Source organism: Strigops habroptila, chromosome 16 (assembly GCF_004027225.2).
Source record: "Strigops habroptila isolate Jane chromosome 16, bStrHab1.2.pri, whole genome shotgun sequence".
Taxonomy (NCBI): Eukaryota; Metazoa; Chordata; class Aves; order Psittaciformes; family Psittacidae; genus Strigops; species Strigops habroptila.
Genome location: NC_044292.2, coordinates 2,835,239 through 2,852,306, shown reverse-complemented (window position 1 = coordinate 2,852,306; position 17,068 = coordinate 2,835,239). Strand labels below are relative to the sequence as shown.

Genomic DNA, 17,068 nt, shown 5'->3' with positions numbered 1-17,068 from the left:
CATCTCCAGGTCAAAGGTGGGAGTGCATCTCCATGTCCATGGTGGGTGTGCATCTCCATGTCCATGATAGATGTGCACCTCCTGGTCAATGGTTGGTGTGCATCTCCATGTCCATGGTGGGTGTGCATCTCCAGGTCCTCGGTGGGTGTGCATCTCCACATCAATGGCAGGAGTGCATTTCCAGGTCAATGGCAGGAGTGCATCTCCATATCCATGATGGGTGCGCATCTCCAGGTCCACAGTGGATGTACATCTCCAGGTCCATGGTGGATGTGCATCTCCAGCCGAGCACTGCTGGCAGGAGCAGCTCCCTTAGGGATGTGCAGGGTGTCGCCTCCCTCCCAGCTGTCTGGAAGTGCTGCTGCTGACCCGTCCTGTTCTGTCTCCTTGGTGACTGTACATGCCAGCATCCCCAGACAAAAGCTCTCCTGGCATACAATGGGAACAGAAGGCAGCACTGGGCAGTGCATTCAGGGCTCCAGCCCCTGCTTTTTCCGAGTCAGCCAGGGCTGCAGACTCCCAGATAATCCCCATTCAAACACCAGATGGGTATTTCAGGTATGTGTCCGTGCGTGTTGCACACATTTCCCCAGGGACCCTTCTGCGGTGTAGCAGCCCTTGTGAGGCTGCACATGGCAGCCTCGCTGCGCTGCAGGCTCCTAGCTGTCTTACTTGATTTTTGCTTTTTCTCTGCATGTAAATGCAAAATTTAGGGCAGCAGAAGGCTGTTGGGAGCAATCCTGGACTCCACCATTCAGGTACTGACTGCCCAGCCTGCTCACGAATTGCTCTCATGCTGCATGATGTGTTGTGCTTTGCATGGTGTTTGTGTGGTTTGCATCAGTGCGTACGCCTGCTACGTGCCATGTGTATTAATTCACATGAGCCTCTGACTTGCCTCATGTGAGGCACATGGCTGCATATGTGACAAGGACGGGGCTTGGGGCTTGTCTCACAGCCTCACGTAGGTTGAGATCATGACATGTACTGCAAAATGAGGGCTGAAAACCCCACATTTCTCTCCAGCAGGGCTGGCAGGACATGGTGTGTAACACAGCAGGGTCGGTTCCTCCCTGTGGGGAAACTGAGGCATCTTGGGGGAGCGTCATTGATTTGTCCCCAGCCACTCCCAGGAGCCAGCAGTGGAAGGAAGGAGAGCTCTGCCTTTCCTTTTTCTTGCGAACCACAGAAAATCTCAGGGGAGGAGAGCGGGGCTATGTGGGGCTCTCCCAGACCCACGTTGTCACATCTCCAGTGCTGGTTTGGGGGTTTTGCCAACAGAGGCAGAGAGGATCCCCAGCATGGCAACTGGTCTGACAGCCCAGGAACCATGGGGGATCTGCATGCATGGGGTGGGGGGAAACCCCAGCTCGTTGAGATGCATCCCCAAGGAGTTAAGGACATGCATGGGGACAGGCAGGACCAAGCCGTGCTCACAGCAGGCTCTCCTGCATCCCCTTCTGCTGCTGCTCCATGTAGGGGCAGAGACTGGGAGAGATGCTGCTGATGCGGAGACACAGGCGCCAGGCGGTAGGAGGGTGGGAGGCAGCAGGAAGCGGAGCGGAAGGAGCCGAGCTCGACGTTGAGCTGTGCCTGGAGCTGAACGCTGGCCAGGCTCCCCATCCCCGCACATCCCCATGGAAACCTCGGCCTTGTAGGTCACTGATGGTCGTGCTGGTCCAAGCTGCCTCCCACGTGGACAAAGCCACTCTCCATCACCCAAAGCTGCAAAGGGGCGAGGGATGGAGCCCTTCCCAACCCCTGCACCCCACACCACAGGATCAGGGATGCCTGAGCATCCTCTCCCCTGGCAGCATCCCTGCCTCCTCTGGGGCTGTGCGGGCTGCTCCAGCAGTAGCATCACACCACCCAGTGGTGCTGGTCCTTCCCCTCCTTCACTCCTTTCCCAGTGCAAGTCCCCTGAATGCTCCATTTGAAGCTAATTTCGGCTGAAATCTGGTTTGCTTTCCAGCGTTGCTGCTTTAAATTGGAGAGATTGACCTTGTAGCAGGAGGTGACATGCAGATGCACATCAGCAGCCCGTCAGAGCGGGCAGCGGGGGCCGGGGGGGCTGCGGAGCCGCCTCGGGGACAGGCCAACTATTTTATGAGTAATTTAATATCTGGAACACAGACTTTTCATTCCCAGGGATCTGCTGGGGAAAGAAAGAGCCTTTCTGCAGCCCTGCAAAGGCTGTTCCTCATAAGGAGGCAGAGCAGAAAAAAAGGGCTGGGACTTAACCCCTTGGTGGCCAGCCCAGAGCAGAGCCTCCACAGCTCCCAGTGCTTGCAAAGAGGCCAGGGAAAGCAGGAGTTCCCTGCGCAGATCAAGGTGGGAGACAAGCCAGTCCCTGTTGCTCCAGGGAAAAGAAGCAATTGCTTGTTATCATTCAAATTCAGATCCAAGCCTGAGCGAGGATGGGGGAAACAAACTTCTCAGAAGCCCTGAGGTTAGATTTCAAGTAGAAGGTTTTGCCTCAACTCCCTTCCCCATCTCAGAATGGTTCCTGCTGTATCAAGCTCCACATGAGTCCCACTGAGCTTGCAACCAGTCCCATTCTCCAGCGGATCCAGTGCATCCAGAGGATCCATGCTGGGAGATCCTGCCCTGCTGTCAACAAAGCAACCACGTGTGGCCTCAGTCAACACTGAACCTAAGTTGGTCCTGCTGTGTCCCACTGGTGTCTGCAACCCTCGCAGCAAGCATCATCTGGTGCACTGCTCCAGTAATGCCTCTGTCCAGAGCATACCATAGCTCTGAGCAGGTGCAGGGATTCTCTGTATGCCTCCTGCTTGGCAGTGTGATTTGAGAAACGGGAGGGAAGGAAGAACACTGCAAAAATGCAGCTTTTCACTACACAGGGCAGAGGAGAAGGAGGAGAGCAGCCGCCAGCTCGGCAGCCGGGACTGTGCCGTGGTGCAGGGAGGCTGAAGGGAAGGAAATGCTCACGGGCTATTCAGGAGGGAGCTGCTGGCAATCGAAAAGCATCCCTGCACCTAGGAGAAGGGCTGCTATGGGCTTGCATGGCAGGCTGCACCATGTAGCCTCCAGCAGACCCGCTGGGCAGTGTGGCTGTGACTGGTGTCACCAGCAAGGACCGAGGCCAACCACAGATGGTTTAAGAACCTTTCCTTGGGTAGCAGGTACCAGGAACTGATGGGGCTCAGCACTAACAGGTCAACACCGCTGCAAATGCCACAGTGTTTGCTGGTGGTGTTAGATCAGGCCGCGAGACCATCATCCCTGGCTCAATCTTACTGATAAACACACAACCAGGCTTTGATTTCTCCAGTTCAGCTTCACTTCCCATGGACCTTGACAGGCACCTTGCATGCTCCACCTCATCAGATCCTGCCAGAGCCCTGCTTATGCCTGCACTGGAGCTTTGACACAGAGATAACCTCCAAAACCCAGCTAGACGATGAGAGGGAAACCTCCGTGTGATGATATTCTTGCTGATCCCTGTTGCCGGGTGACTTGAAATTGGAAGGGTTTATTTTAGGATCCTGACAGCTCTCTACCAGTGTCTTGGCACATCGGTGGATTTGCTCCCAAATGTGCCTAGTTGCTGGGAGTCCCCATAGAGTGACCGCCACATGTTCTGCTTTTTGGTGTGCTCTGGTACATGATGGGGCAGGGTGATGGGCGACATGGCCATGGCATTCCTGGTTAGCTCTGTCCCACACAGCGCGACCTCCAGCACTGAGAGACCCAAGCACCCCGTGTCTGCTTAGGGCAAAATGCTCACAACCCCAAACCTCTTGCTCTGGAGTCACCTCGAAACACCACCCGCCTCGACATCTGCTGAGCATCTGGTGGCCTCTGCCGGGGCACATCCCAAACCTTGGCGGAGGCCCGGCTTTACAGACGGGGGTCACAGCACCACCTGGTGAAGCTCCACGGCTTAGCTCTGGTGTGACCGTGAGGAAGAACCGGGCTCGCCAGGAAATGAAAAGAAAAATCAAAAGGGAGGGAAGGGAAGCAGAATGTGCGTGCCAGGGCAGGTCTGCAGGAAGCATGCATGGAGCAGGGTGAGCGTGAATGGGTGCACCGTGTGAGCAGTCAATACATGCACGGAGCAGGATGAGTGTGCACTAGTGGGAGCATGCACGCACACTGTTGCAAGTGAGCACAAAGGCAGCATGCACAGGGAGCATACACAGAGCACGGGGACAGCTCTGCCAGGTCCCGGCTGAGAGCAAAACCTGCAACTCTCTGCAGTGGGTGCAGACGTGGCCAGGTTGAAGTTTGACGGGTGGCAGGAGCTCATGGGTAAGATGGAAAGCATTAACTAAAGATGCAAATCAGTCCTTTCCCTGAGACAGTGAATGTGGAGCCCAGTAGCAGCGATACAGGCTCTTGCTGTGGGTGGTTCCCTGGGAGGGGGCATCTGCATTTTGGCTTTGGTCTCAGCGGGTGCTGTAATAGCTTGGGAGGAGGGGTCCTCTCCATGGTGTCGTGGAGACCTCAAGTCTTCCTACAGGGTCAGAAACACACTACCCGCACTGAGTGGCCCTGGATGAACCGAACAGTGATGCTGCATGGACCACCACCCACCCCAGCCACTCACAGCCCTCTGTTCTCCTTTCCTCATCCATTCTGGATACCTGAGAGGTTGTGCTGCTCCACGGCCATGCATGCTGCATGCAGTGGCAACTTCCGAGGAGCAGACAGCTGCCATCCCATGGAGCTCATGCCTGCGGTGGCATTAGGGGTTCTGGCCGAGACCCACAGCAGGAACAATGCGCTGTACATCTGTGTTCCGGCTGTGTAAGCAGGTGAGGTGCACTTTAGAGACAGTTGGTACCTGCACTGCCCTCTGGCTCTCCAGGTACAGCCAAGACCCTGGAAACCCTTTGGCTTGCGCTGGTGTTAGGTCAGGCATCAGTTCTAAAAATAAAAGCAGCTCCACTCCAGAGGGGTCCTGACAAGGACCTTTTCAAAAGTCCAGAATGATTATATCAATTACTCAGAAAGGCAGAAAGCTTCAACATGCTGTCCACCAACATCCCAGATCCCTTCCTGCTTAAGGTTCCTCCTGCCCCTGCCTACCCATTGCATGGGGTTAACCCATGCCGGAGGAAGGACTTTGCATTTGTCTCCATCAAATGTCAGTAGGATCCTGCCAGCTCGTCTCTCCAGCCTGCCAAGGCTCTTCGATTGGCAGCCCTGTCCTCCTTGGCTTGCTGACTCCTGCAGACCTGCTGAGGGTTCAGGTGGCTGAGCTGATGTTTGCTGCCCAGCCTGTTTCGGGGGCCAAAGCTCTCTCCCTCCACCTGCCCTGCTAACCCGATTTTATCTGGGATGCCTCATCTCCAGCTGAAAAATGGCACAAGTGATGCAGCTACTTTTTTAAAGCACCCCAGTTCTCCCGCACAGGGAGATCTTTGGGATGCAATGCCAAACATGTCTTCTGATGTGGCGCAGAGGTCTGGGGACACGGGGTGGCTGCACCCCAGGGGACAGAAGCCACAGATTTTGCTGGGGGAGGGACGCAGCGGGGATGGTGTGAGGACGAAGCATTAATCCTGCCCGGTGCCTCCTCCCAGACCTTACGAGAAGACAGAGCCTCGCCTCACGCTCCTGCCCGGTCCCTGTAAGCGCTGCGCTCCCAGCCTGCGGGACAGGGATGCGAGGGCTGATCCAGTCTCCAGTGCCATCTGCCGGCAATTTACCCCGGACAAACTGGAGCCTTCAAGCTGGCTGCACCAGTGCTGGTCACTGTCCTGTGCAGGACAGTAATGTGGGGCCTTGGACCCACAAGCAGATCTCGAGAGTTCAGTGGCAATACTCCATAAAATCCAGCCTGTATCCGACCCCCAAACCCCTTTATCATCCCGTTCATCAAGCCCCTTCCAAATCCCAGATACTCACAAATATTGTCTTCTATGTTGTGGGCACCCTGTGGACACCCCAATGGGCTTCACAACCCAGCATAGCTGGGCTGGGGGCTGCAGGCAACCTGCCCACCCAGGTACAATGCTGGATTGTCACCTTCCCCAGGGATGGAGGCATTCTTGGGGTCTTCAGCTCTGGAGGTTCTTGGGTCCATCAGCTCTACTATTAATGAAGACATCTCTGAGACAGCTTGGTTGTGCTTTAGGACCTCATAAAATCAGAATCCTGGACTGGTTTGGATTGGAAAGGACCTTAAAGCTCATCCAGTTCCAACCCCCTGCCACGGGCAGGGACACCTTCCACTAGAGCAGGTTGCTCCAAGCCCCTGTGTCCAACCTGGCCTTGAACACTGCCAGGGATGGGGCAGCCACAGCTTCTCTGGGCACCCTGTGCCAGCGCCTCAGCACCCTCACAGGGAAGAGCTTCTGCCTCAGAGCTCATCTCAGTCTCCCCTCTGGCAGGTTAAAGCCATTCCCCTTGGCCTGTCCCTACAGGCCCTTGTCCAAAGCCCCTCTCCAGGTTTCCTGGAGCCCCTTTAGGCCCTGGAGCTGCTCTAAGGTGTCCCCTTCAGGAGCCTTCTCTTCTCCAGGCTGCCCCAGCCCAGCTCTCTCAGCCTGGCTCCAGAGCAGAGCTGCTCCAGCCCTCGCAGCATCTCTGTGGCCTCCTCTGGACTCACTCAAGCAGGTCCATTGTCCCTGTTGTGTTGGGATCCTTTCTATGGATGGTGTCATGTACACTTGTATGTCCTCTGCTGGCATTACAGGGCTGCTCTGGACACTCCTCAGCTGCACCAAGGGATAGCTGTGTGCTCCACACCTCTTCCACCATGGCATTGATCTCTGGCTTCCCCATCATTGTCACAAGCTTCAACAAACTTCTCTGGATATTATTGTCACCACCACCCAAACCAAAAATTCCAGAAGAGGTTGGTGTCCCCAGATCCTACGAGCCTCAGGACTCTCCAGCACACCACTAGCTCCAGCATCTACCCACCTACCACCTCTACCCAGTGGCTACAGTTTTCCTACTATGTTGTGTGTCATACCTCCTTCTAGAGACCATGTTTCCTTCTCTGTGTTTTCCTAACCCTGGGCTGAGACTTTCTCTGCGTGGCTCTGTGACAGTGACCTGTAGCAGGAACTGCATGAATTGCCTGTCTCTGCTCAGCAGTAATGAGCCCAGGTTGCACCCAGGGGTGTGAGAAGCAGTGACTGGCATATCTGAGCATTATTTTTGAGGAAAGAGGCAAATCCCAGGCATGAAGGAATCAGCAGCACAAAGAGCTGTCATTTAATGTGCAAGACCAGCAGCTACGTGCTTAAGGCACTAAATCTGGAGCAAAGATTCAGATTTCCAGGGGAGTCCCATGCAGGGATCAGCCAGCTACAAAAAAAAGGATGCAGAACACCTTCAATAGGCTAAGCACCAGGGAAGATGAGGAAGCCAGAGAAGATGCTGTCGGACCCTTCTACCCCCACCAGGGAGTTCTTCTCTGTTGGCTCCAGCCAGATGGACTCGTTGGCTGCCAACTTGAGGACCACGCCACCTGTGGTGACCTGGTAGCTGCCCTGCACGTAGTCGCAGAAGGTCACCACCTTCTCACCCCTGCTGCCACCCCGGCCCTTTTTCACGTTGAGGCACAGGTTGCCCCTGGAGGTGACGTGGTAGGTGAAGTAGTAGATGCCGGGGATGCGGCAGAGGAAGCGGCCATACCGGTTCTCGTAGTGGCCCTTCTCGTTGGTGATGATGCGGTCAAAGCGGATGGGCTGCTCCCGGCGTGGGTAGGAGCTGATGGTCCTGGCAGCAGAGAAGGCGGACTTGAGGGTGGCCTTGTAGTCACCAGCATCCCCCTGAAGGCCAGGGCTTCCCATGGGACCTGGTAATCCCTTTGAACCTGGGGGGCCCTTGGGGCCAACCTTCCCAGGGTACCCTGGTACTCCTGGGTCTCCCTTCTCCCCCATGTCTCCTTCGTGATCCACCTGGCCAGGGGGACCTAGAAAGCAGCAGAAAGAGTCATTGTGGTCTCAGCTGAGCCCCATGGGTCTGCAGAGGGCACTGAGAAGGAAACCACCAGTACCTGCACGGTGTGAGGGTCAGTGGAGAGCCCTACCTGCCTGGCAGCAGGGGCATGCCCTGCTTTCGTTCTTCCAGTCTGTCTATCCCCTTTTGTCCCCAAGCATCACCCCCATCTGTTAACACCCCAAAGTCACTGGTGGAAAATGGATTGCTTTCCCAGGACCATGCGCCTGTCACTGCCTTTTCCCACTCTTCACATTCACAAGATGACATTTTCCCTAACTGCAACCTCTCCTCCTTACCTCGCTCGCCCTTTAGGCCAGTCTCCCCATCTCTGCCGTTGCTTCCAGGCTGTCCTGGTGACCCTGGGATGCCTGGGATGCTGCCATAGGTCTTGCAGAGTGTGGAACTTGCAAGCTGCCCTCCAGCCAGACAGATCAGCATCGTCCACAGGGTCTGCATCTGCTGGAGCACAGAAGGATGTTGAGGGGCTTGGCTTGTGCAATGGGAGGGATGGTGGAGGCACTCTGTGCTGCTCTGGAGGACAATGGCTAGAAGCACATCTGGGTAATGCCATCAGGGAGGGAAAATATCCTGCTGCAGAGCCAAATCCACTCTCCTGATGGCCTTGGAGGGACCAGCCCCTTAGGAACGGGAGGGCTTGTCGGTCTCTTCTCACTCTTAAATGATCAGTTTACAAGTGCCCAGAGCTTCAGCCACATGAATGTCTGGGAACAGGTTAGCCTATCCCAGCGGTCTGATGGCCAGCCTGGCCATGCTGCTGCCACAGGCATGTGCTGCAGACCCTCACTGCTCCCTCAGAGGAGAAAGTCTCCACCCAACCTTAGGACCACACCTGTAGGGTAAAATCCTTCCCCAGGCCAGAGCAGTTTCTCATCTGCAAGCTCTTGCTTTCCACCAGCATATCTGAGGGACAGCTTTAGTCCTTGCAGATTGCAATGAAATCCCCAAACCTGCCCTCTAACCCCTGCGAGCCCCTGTTGTGTTCTGCCACATGCCTGCTTCATCCCAGGAGCATTTCTGTATCTAACCGGCCTTACTGGGACAGTCATATGGGCTTCTAGTCCCTGGGGTCCCATCTTCCTTCTGCTCTCCTTGCATCCCACAGCTTGGCTCCTTTCCCCAGCTCCTGGTGCAGCTGTATGTGTGGTAAGCACTGCACGTTCCAGGGCTGTACCTGGACATCACATCACCTCAGGCACACTCACTCACTGGCCTCAGGTGGAATTTCCCAGCACCGAGACTCTGGAGTCAGCAGGAAGAGGTCAGTGAGGTGGATCCTCCAGCCACAGCAGCTCCAATCCGGATGTGTCAGGTACAAGGACCACAGGCCCCAGCCCAGCCTCAAGCACCTCCGGGCAGGATAGCACCCCCAGAGCACCTTTCAGACTGATGCTCAGTTGCTGATCATCCTGCTGGGCCTTTGCCATGTCCCCTTTCATCTCCTCTTTCCCCAGGTGGAGCAGGAGGGGTTGAAGTCCCATCAGGGATCTCCACCACCCCCAGCCCAGCAGCCCCTTTTCTCTTCTGCCCCATGCAAGGGGTGACTGTCACCAGTCACCCTGGTGCTTCTAGGTTCCCCACATGCTCCTGCCTGCAGAGTGGAGCTGGGGCTCAGCCTTGCCCATGTCTTGCTCTTACCTTGAGGTTCTCGTTGCACAGGTGGGGAGATGGGGCAGGACACACCAGCGTCCTGCTTGGAAATGCCCGCGAGGAGAAGCAGAAGTTTGCTGGAAGGGTTATTGTGAAAGGATCCGGGCCACATCCCTTTTTTATATTTAGCTCCTACCCTTTTTCCAGTGGCACTTTCACATCCGCCACAAATGCTGTCCATCAGCGCAGCAGAACATGTCATCCCCAGGCAGCACCCTGTGGCCCCAGGCATGCAGCTCTGGCCTTGGAGAGCAGAGGGATGTCTGCTCTGCCCTGCAGGGTCCCTGGGTCATGCTTTCTATGGGGAATGCTGCCATGAGCTCCAGACAAGTTTGGGGTAACCCCTCAGGACTGCAGAAATGTGCATGCACTTAACTATCATCCCTCAGGCTTCTCTGCACATGCCCAGCTCAGCCCCGGAGGATGCTACAGGGTCTCAGCATCCACCACCTTGAATCTGTTCTCTAGGCTTTCCTAAATGTTGAGGATGGGAATTGATTCCATCCTGTGGTAAAAGCATTTCCAGTCCTGATTTCTCCTGATGACTGTGGTGGTGAAGCACAAGATGTTCATGGGAGATGACCTCCTTTTCCACTGTACAAAGTTTGCCACCAGGAGGAATCTCCTGGTGGGCTTTGGTGGGCTTTTGGTAGCCTCCAAAGCCACAGGCTTTTTAGTCTGGCTCAGAGAAGCCAGTGCTTCCCCTGCCCTGAACCTGTCAAGGCTAGGATGTCCCAGCCACCAGAGGCATGGCTGTGAGGTGGGCTGCATGGTCTGTGTGGCCCTCTGCAGCTGAAGTGGAGGGGAACAGGAGTACCAGGGTCCCTGCCTGGAGGAGTCTTGGTCCCCCCTGGTTTAGGGCATGGGCACAGGAACCACCCCCTTCCTGCAATCAGTGTGGCTGAGTCCTACCCCACTGAGCAAAGCCAGGGTTATGAATGGTGTGTGATGCTCTGATGCTGGACACGGACAAGCCAACGAGGACTTGGGGCTGTTCTGATGCCACACATGCACACAACATCCATCCAGACATACGTGGGCTCCACCTACGGAAAGGCAAGTTATGGAGAAACAAACACGCTGGGCCACGTGCACTGGGGAAAGTTTTATTGACACTTTCCACAGCATGGTAAAGGTGCTCCTGCAAACCTGCTCCAAGACACATGGCTGTCCCTGGTGGGAAGGGGAAAGCTGCAGAGAGACCTCTGGCTCAGGTGATATGGGGTACTCAGGGTTGAAGCACATGGCAGTGGCAGCAGCACCCTTTGGGCTTGGCACCACACTCTGGGTGCAGATGCACCCAGATGTGCCTGTTTCCCCTCAGTTGCCACCCGAGCTCAGTCCCCAGGCCAGGTCATTGTGCCTGGTGGCTAGGGCTGACCTCTTCACTGGGGCTTCCCATCCAGCAGAGAAACCTGGAGCATCAGCAACAGCCTGGCACAAGCAGCAGTGTTTGCAGGGCAGGGTGAAGAGGTCAGCACGCTGGGGTGGGCTCTGGTGGTCCTCTAGTCTGGGAAAAGCAGGAACCCAGAGAAGATGCTGTCAGAGTTGCCGATGCCCACCATGCCATTGTAGTCATTCACTGTCAGCCAGACCTGGTTCCCAGTGTCCAGATGGAGGAGGATCCCACCAGAGCTGACCTGCATGGTGTTGGTCTTGTGGTCACAAAAGCTGGCCATCTTGATCTCATCCTTGTACAGAATGACACAGAGGTTGGCTGTTTGCGAGGTGTGGAACACAAAGTAGTAGAGGCCGGGGATCCTGCAGGTGAACTTGCCCGTGGTGGTGTTGTAGTCGTGGTTGGTGTTGGTGATGACATGGTTGAACACCACGGGGATGTTCCTCAAGGGGTGCTCACCAGTCTGCCTCGTCACTGAAAATGCTGACTGGTGCTTCTGCTTGTAGCTGCCTGGCATTCCTGGCTCTCCAGCCATACCAGGGCTTCCAGGGTCTCCAGGGGCACCAGGGGGACCCATGGGGCCAGTCTTCCCTGGCAAACCAGGGCTGCCTGGTTCCCCTTTCATGCCCTTGGGCCCTCGTGTTGCAGGAGTGGCCGGGATTCCTGCGGGGTGGTGAAAGAGAGTAAGTGTCAATGGCAGGATGTGGGGAGAGGCTCCTCCAGCTCCTTCCCTCAGGCAGGAGAGGGTTGTTGTCTCTCTCCAGCTACATTTCCTCCTGCCCTGTCCACAGAGGATGCTCTCCTTAGCCCTGCAAACCAAGGCAGAGCAGCCATGAAGGACCCAATGGCCCCCATTCAACAGCCTCTGTGGTTGCCCTCCTTGTTTACTCACCTGGCTCGCCTTTGGCTCCCTTCAGCCCATCCCGGCCATCCTTGCCCGGCAGACCTGGCATGCCTGGCAGGCCTGGAACCCCATAGCAGCTGTGATGGGCATCTCCGGTCACAGCAGACCCCAGATTCAGGAGAAGGAGGGTGAGAGCCAGATGGAGCTGCTCCCAGAAGCTCTGCCCCATTTTGATGCTCTGGAGTTTGGAAAGGGAAAGAAAGTTTTTGGGGTGGGGGGAGTGCATGGCATGTTGGCTTCCAGGCCATGCAACAAAGGAGGTGCTATGAGGCTGACTGCACCAGGAGCTCCTGGCCGTGATGGCTGAGCCCTCAGTGTCCTCCTCATTCCAACTGCCCGGTGGTGGGGAGGCAGATATGTGGTGACAGACCCTGGGGTCATCACCACCCCCAGGGCAGCCCTTGGTGGCACAAGCAGGGTTGGACTTTCAGTCTGGATGGAGCCATGAGGTCTTGGGGTACCCATGGCCAGGCCCAGGCTCTCCTGGTGCAGTGTCCTGGCCCCCCTGCAGATGCACACAGCGCTGCAGATCGTTACACCATGCTGCTCTGGGCTGGATCTCCCTGGACCCAAGTGATCCCACCCCTCCTCCAGCAGCATCCTGACTTTCCTGGCTCTGCCCATCAGGTTCAAGTCCCCACCAGCTGGGATCTCCCAGGACAATCCTTGGCCCGTAGGAAGAGGTCTTCCCTCAGCAAGACCAGCGCGCATCTCCTCCCCATGACGTGTGTGCAGCCTGGCCATGACTGTGTCTCCTTCTCTGCCTCCTCTCACATAGCCCAGTGCTGTGCCATACTGATGGACTCCCAGCTCCCATGCAGCCCACCCCAAAGAGATGGACCCTGCAGCACCTCTTACCTCTGGTGGGGGCTTCTGTGCTGCTGAGCCCTCTGTCTGCTGTGGGCACTGCCGTCGGCACAGCAAAGTGTGCGTGACTCTGTGACACCCTCCCTGAGGAAGTCTCAGATTTAGGAAAGGGCCTTTGGGGACCCAGAACCCCCAGCTGAGTTTCACATCCTCCTGACTGGTTGTTTCCCCTGAGCAAGCACTTTCCTGTCAGCCCAGTGAGATCTGTATTTGTGCCGCTGCAGCACATCCTTAACTTATCTCTGAGCAGAAAGGCAGCTAATTGATGGGGAGCAGAGCCTCATGCGAGCCCCATGTAGCCAGAGACACGCGTGCAATGAAGGGCTTGTGCAAGGTCATTGCCTGGCTCTGATGAGACATGCTGCATCCCCAGGCAATGGCACTGAAGGATGTTTCTCCTTGTTTCTGACCCGCAGGCCGTCTGTCCTCCCTGCACCTTGCCCTGTGCTCCACCACCTCTGCTGGGTGCCGGATTTGCTGGGAACCCAGAAAACCTGGTCAGGGTGTTGCTCCTCATGGCTGAGGTGACCTCCTCCTCACTACTCCAGGAATGGAGACATCTGACTGTCCAACATGTGTGTAGCAGCTCCTCTCAGTAGCAGCCCCAGGGTATGGCACCTGTGTGGATTCTTGTTCTTGTGGTTTAAGCCCAGACAGCAACTAAGTACCACAGAGCCGCTCAGTCACAGCCCCCCGCCATGGTGGGATTGGGAGAGTCGGAAAAAAGGTAAAACCCATGGGTTGGGATAAGAAGAGTTCAATAATTAAGATAAAGTACAATATAATACTAATGCTAATGCTAATACTGATACCGATGAAAAGGGAGATAACAAAGAGAGAGAGAGATGAAACAAAAAACATATAACCAACAAACAACGCTGATGCAGAATACAATTGCTCACCACCCATGGACTGATGCCCATCCCATTCCCAAGCAGTGATGAGCCCCTCCTGGCCAGCTCCTCCCAGTTTCACTCCTGGGCATGACATGGTGTGGTATGGAATACATGAGAGACTGAAAAGTCCTTGATCAGAGTAGGTGCTACTGAGCAACAACTAAAACATCAGTGTGTTATCAATGTTGTTCTCAGACTAAGGCTGAAGCACAGCACTGCGCCAGCTACTAGGCAGAAAATTAGCTCTGTTACAGCTGAAACTGGGACACTTCTCTGATGCTTTCTGGCTGCCTGCTACCTGCCCAGCCTGCAGTACTGCCCACTAATCTTACCCCAAGCCCCCAGGAGAGAAGAGCATCACTTCAACACTCCACCACCATCACCCCACAACCACACCAGCCACGCTGACGTCCCTGTCGCTCCTTGCTGAAAGGCTGGAGGACCACAGCTGTTTTTCCCCTTCCTGGGAGAGTTTAGGTACCAAAGAGCGCCATGTGGGTGAAGTGCATGACCTTCCTGTATTTGCCCTTGTACAGGACAGCTACCTTCGACTCATCCAAGAAAGGACACACATGGGCTGGTCCCAGAGATTTCCTGTTCCTCCCTGTAACTGCCCTGCTTGTACATTCAGCCCCTCCTGTCCCTCTGCCTTTGCAGTTGGGGTCTGTGATCGGCCAGGGGCAAGCTGGGATCGCTTCTCTCACTGGGCAGCTTGGGAAGGGGCCCAGGACATCGGTGGTTTGGGAAGACACATGGATAAGAAAGAAAAGCCAAGCAGCTGTTGTGGAAGAAGGGTTTATTTTGCAGATGGAGAAGGGTGTGAAAGGCAGCAGTGGCTGGGTGCCAGAAAGGCGTTTGCAATGGTTGGTGTAGCAGAAGCAGCGGCACGCAGCGATTTCCCACTCAGGAGCAAAGAACCATAGCTGGTAAAGGGCCGCAGGGACAACTGGACCTTTCCAATGTGCGGTCTGAATGCCCAGGAAGAGAAAAGGCTGCTCGGTCCAGGAGTCCTCTGCCTCCAGGGTGGAGTGGGAAGGCTCAGCATGGAGGTAACTGCTCCAGTGCTGACCCACAGCCTGGCCACTCTGTGACACTTGTGGAAGCACAGGACCCATCTGGTGACTCAATTTGCAGCCATCTGTGCTTGCTGTCATACTGAACCATCTCATGCACTCACAGGGTCAAAAAACCACCCCAGACACACGCCCTGCGATGCTCTGGTGCAGGGTACATCCAGGCTGGTGGATGGACCCATCAGCCCATCAGCGGGAAGAGCATGAAGCCACTGAAGACGCTGTCTGCCTCAGAGCCACTGTAGATCGTGCTGCCCCGGGCAGAGTCGGTGCTGAGGGAGACCCGGTCCCCCTGCACCAGGCTGAGCACACTGCTGCCCGAGTTCACCTGCAGCATTTGGCGGCTGTTGGAGTCACAGAAGCTGACCACGTTCTCTCTGTTTTTGGTGATGCTCAGGCAGAGGTCACCACTGGAGATCACCTGGTAGGAGAAGTAGTAGAGCCCGGGGATGCGGCAGGTGAACTCCCCGGTCTGGGGGCTGTAGGAGCTCTCCTGGTTGGTGATGATATTGTCAAACACCACGGTACTGCCCCTGGACGGTGGGGACCTCCGTGAGGCAGAGAAGGCAGGATGTGGCTGCTGCAGGACATTGCCAGCTTTCCCCTTGACCCCCTTCGGCCCCGGCTGCCCAGCGAAGCCGGGGAGGCCGGGCGAGCCATGGTAGCCTCGGTTCCCTGGGGTGCCAGGAGGCCCTGGCTCACCTGCATCCCCTTTCAGTCCCTGGATGCCCGTCCTCTGTGCTGATCTCCCTGGGGAGAAGTGGTGAGGGGGAGAAGTTCATGCATGTCTGTCATCTCCTGAGCTACTCCCACAGCCCACGATGCTTCTACCAAGAGGCTTGAGGCTCCCAGGCCACCTGTACCGCACATCCCCGGCTCCCCCTTACCTGGCTCTCCCACGTCACCCTTCTGCCCTGGCCTCCCGTCAAGGCCAGGGGCTCCAGGGAAGCCGTCCTTGCCGTCTGGTGCCCGGCACACACCATCCTCCAGCAGGGCCATGCCCAGCAGTGCTGCCAGGGTGCTGGTCACCAGCCAAAGCACGGGTTGCATCCTGCCTCCCTACATACACAGGGGTGAGAGAACTGGGGACGGAGGCATGCACACAGCAAACACACCTTGGACACAGACACACAAGTGCTTTCATCAGGCTCATCCACAGATCTGCCACGGCACCCGTGTGTTGTTCAATACAGATAGGACACCACATGCAATAGTGAAAATAACTTCACAGAAGGATTTTGAGGGTGTTTCCTTATGTGATCTGAAATCACTAATGTTACAGAAAATCTGAGCCGTGGCCAAGGCAGGACTGTGGGATTGGAAAGCACAGGACACGAAGCACAGCATAAACCCTTCACATGTCCTTGGGATGGGTGGTTGCATGTCAGATGCATGCAGAGAAGTGTTGAAGCACTGAGGTATGGGCAGTGGTCCCATGAGACAGAGACCACAAGTGAGGAAGGGATGCAAAAAGACTCAACAGAGGAGGGATAAACAGGAAAGGGATAAACAGGCAAAAAGGGATCTATCTGTCCAACACATAGAACTGAGAGAAGGGGTGTCCTGAGCACACAGACATACCCCAAAACCTGAGGTGCTCAGGCCCAGAACAAGCCTGCAGAACCCAGCGATGTTCACAACCACATGGAGCAAAGACAGATTACTGCAGCCCTCCCTTCCCCCTGGCATCATATTCTCCTCCTTTTCCTAAGAAAGGAATGGGACAGGGAGCAAGGACCGATGAGTGTTGGCAGAGGAGGCATGTGTCCCCTGCTGTTGGGAGTGACTTACCTCCTTGCTGGAGTGAATGAAGACAGACCAGTCTGAGCAGCAGCTCTCTTTGGTAGAAGCTTTTCCCTGGGAGCAGGGAGGAAGAGAAGCAAGGCGGGGGGGGGGGGGGGATGTACTTGCATACACAGTGGTTTGCCTGGTTGGGGGAGTGCCAAGTTTGTCTTTCTCTGCATGAGAAACTTGTTCCCTTTCCTGCTGTGCTGGTCACAGTCCAGGAACAGCTTGGTCAGCAGAAGTGCAGGACCGCAGGGCTCCCAGCCTAGCCCAAGGCACCGTCCCTGCAGCAGAGACCAGTGGTGACTGGACACAACGCAACACAAAGGTGGAGGGTGCCCAAAGGCATCCGACAGCTCTGTCACTGAAGAGGGAACAGGAGGTGTGAGCACGAGGTGGCATCCAAGGGATGCTCACTGTGGCACAGGGATCACTCCTGATGGCTCCTGGTCTCGGTCATGGGCAGAGCGTAACTGTCACTGGTACCCAGCCTTGCCATCACTGCTGCTGGGGGCTGACCCCTTCAGATGCCCTTGGGGCTGCTCCCTGATGGAGC

General features: G+C 56.0%; 3 protein-coding genes across 6 annotated transcripts; all 3 read right to left on the bottom strand.

Moving 5' to 3' along the window:
• Positions 1-7,157: 7,157 nt before the first annotated feature.
• C1QB (complement C1q B chain) lies at positions 7,158-9,683 on the bottom strand. 2 transcript variants are annotated; one of them, XM_030507829.1, is made up of 3 exons: positions 9,577-9,683; positions 8,217-8,376; positions 7,158-7,891 (listed from the first exon to the last, which is right to left on the bottom strand). In XM_030507829.1, the coding sequence occupies exons 2-3, from the start codon at positions 8,374-8,376 to the stop codon at positions 7,317-7,319; spliced, it is 735 nt and encodes a 244-aa protein (XP_030363689.1). In that variant the 5' UTR covers positions 9,577-9,683; the 3' UTR covers positions 7,158-7,316. The 2 variants fall into 2 exon arrangements, with proteins under 2 accessions (XP_030363689.1, XP_030363688.1); XM_030507828.1 differs by having other exon boundaries at positions 8,217-8,379; positions 9,577-9,660.
• Positions 9,684-10,674: 991 nt separating this feature from the next.
• C1QC (complement C1q C chain) lies at positions 10,675-12,856 on the bottom strand. Of its 2 annotated transcripts, none has more exons than XM_032920324.1 (3): positions 12,750-12,839; positions 11,880-12,069; positions 10,675-11,650 (listed from the first exon to the last, which is right to left on the bottom strand). In XM_032920324.1, the coding sequence occupies exons 2-3, from the start codon at positions 12,058-12,060 to the stop codon at positions 11,094-11,096; spliced, it is 738 nt and encodes a 245-aa protein (XP_032776215.1). In that variant the 5' UTR covers positions 12,061-12,069; positions 12,750-12,839; the 3' UTR covers positions 10,675-11,093. The 2 variants fall into 2 exon arrangements, with proteins under 2 accessions (XP_032776215.1, XP_032776216.1); XM_032920325.1 differs by having other exon boundaries at positions 10,679-11,650; positions 11,880-12,075; positions 12,750-12,856.
• Positions 12,857-14,433: 1,577 nt separating this feature from the next.
• On the bottom strand, positions 14,434-16,624 carry C1QA (complement C1q A chain). Of its 2 annotated transcripts, none has more exons than XM_032920322.1 (3): positions 16,519-16,624; positions 15,615-15,786; positions 14,434-15,477 (listed from the first exon to the last, which is right to left on the bottom strand). In XM_032920322.1, the coding sequence occupies exons 2-3, from the start codon at positions 15,775-15,777 to the stop codon at positions 14,909-14,911; spliced, it is 732 nt and encodes a 243-aa protein (XP_032776213.1). In that variant the 5' UTR covers positions 15,778-15,786; positions 16,519-16,624; the 3' UTR covers positions 14,434-14,908. The 2 variants fall into 2 exon arrangements, with proteins under 2 accessions (XP_032776213.1, XP_032776214.1); XM_032920323.1 differs by having other exon boundaries at positions 15,615-15,809; positions 16,519-16,603.
• Positions 16,625-17,068: the final 444 nt, after the last annotated feature.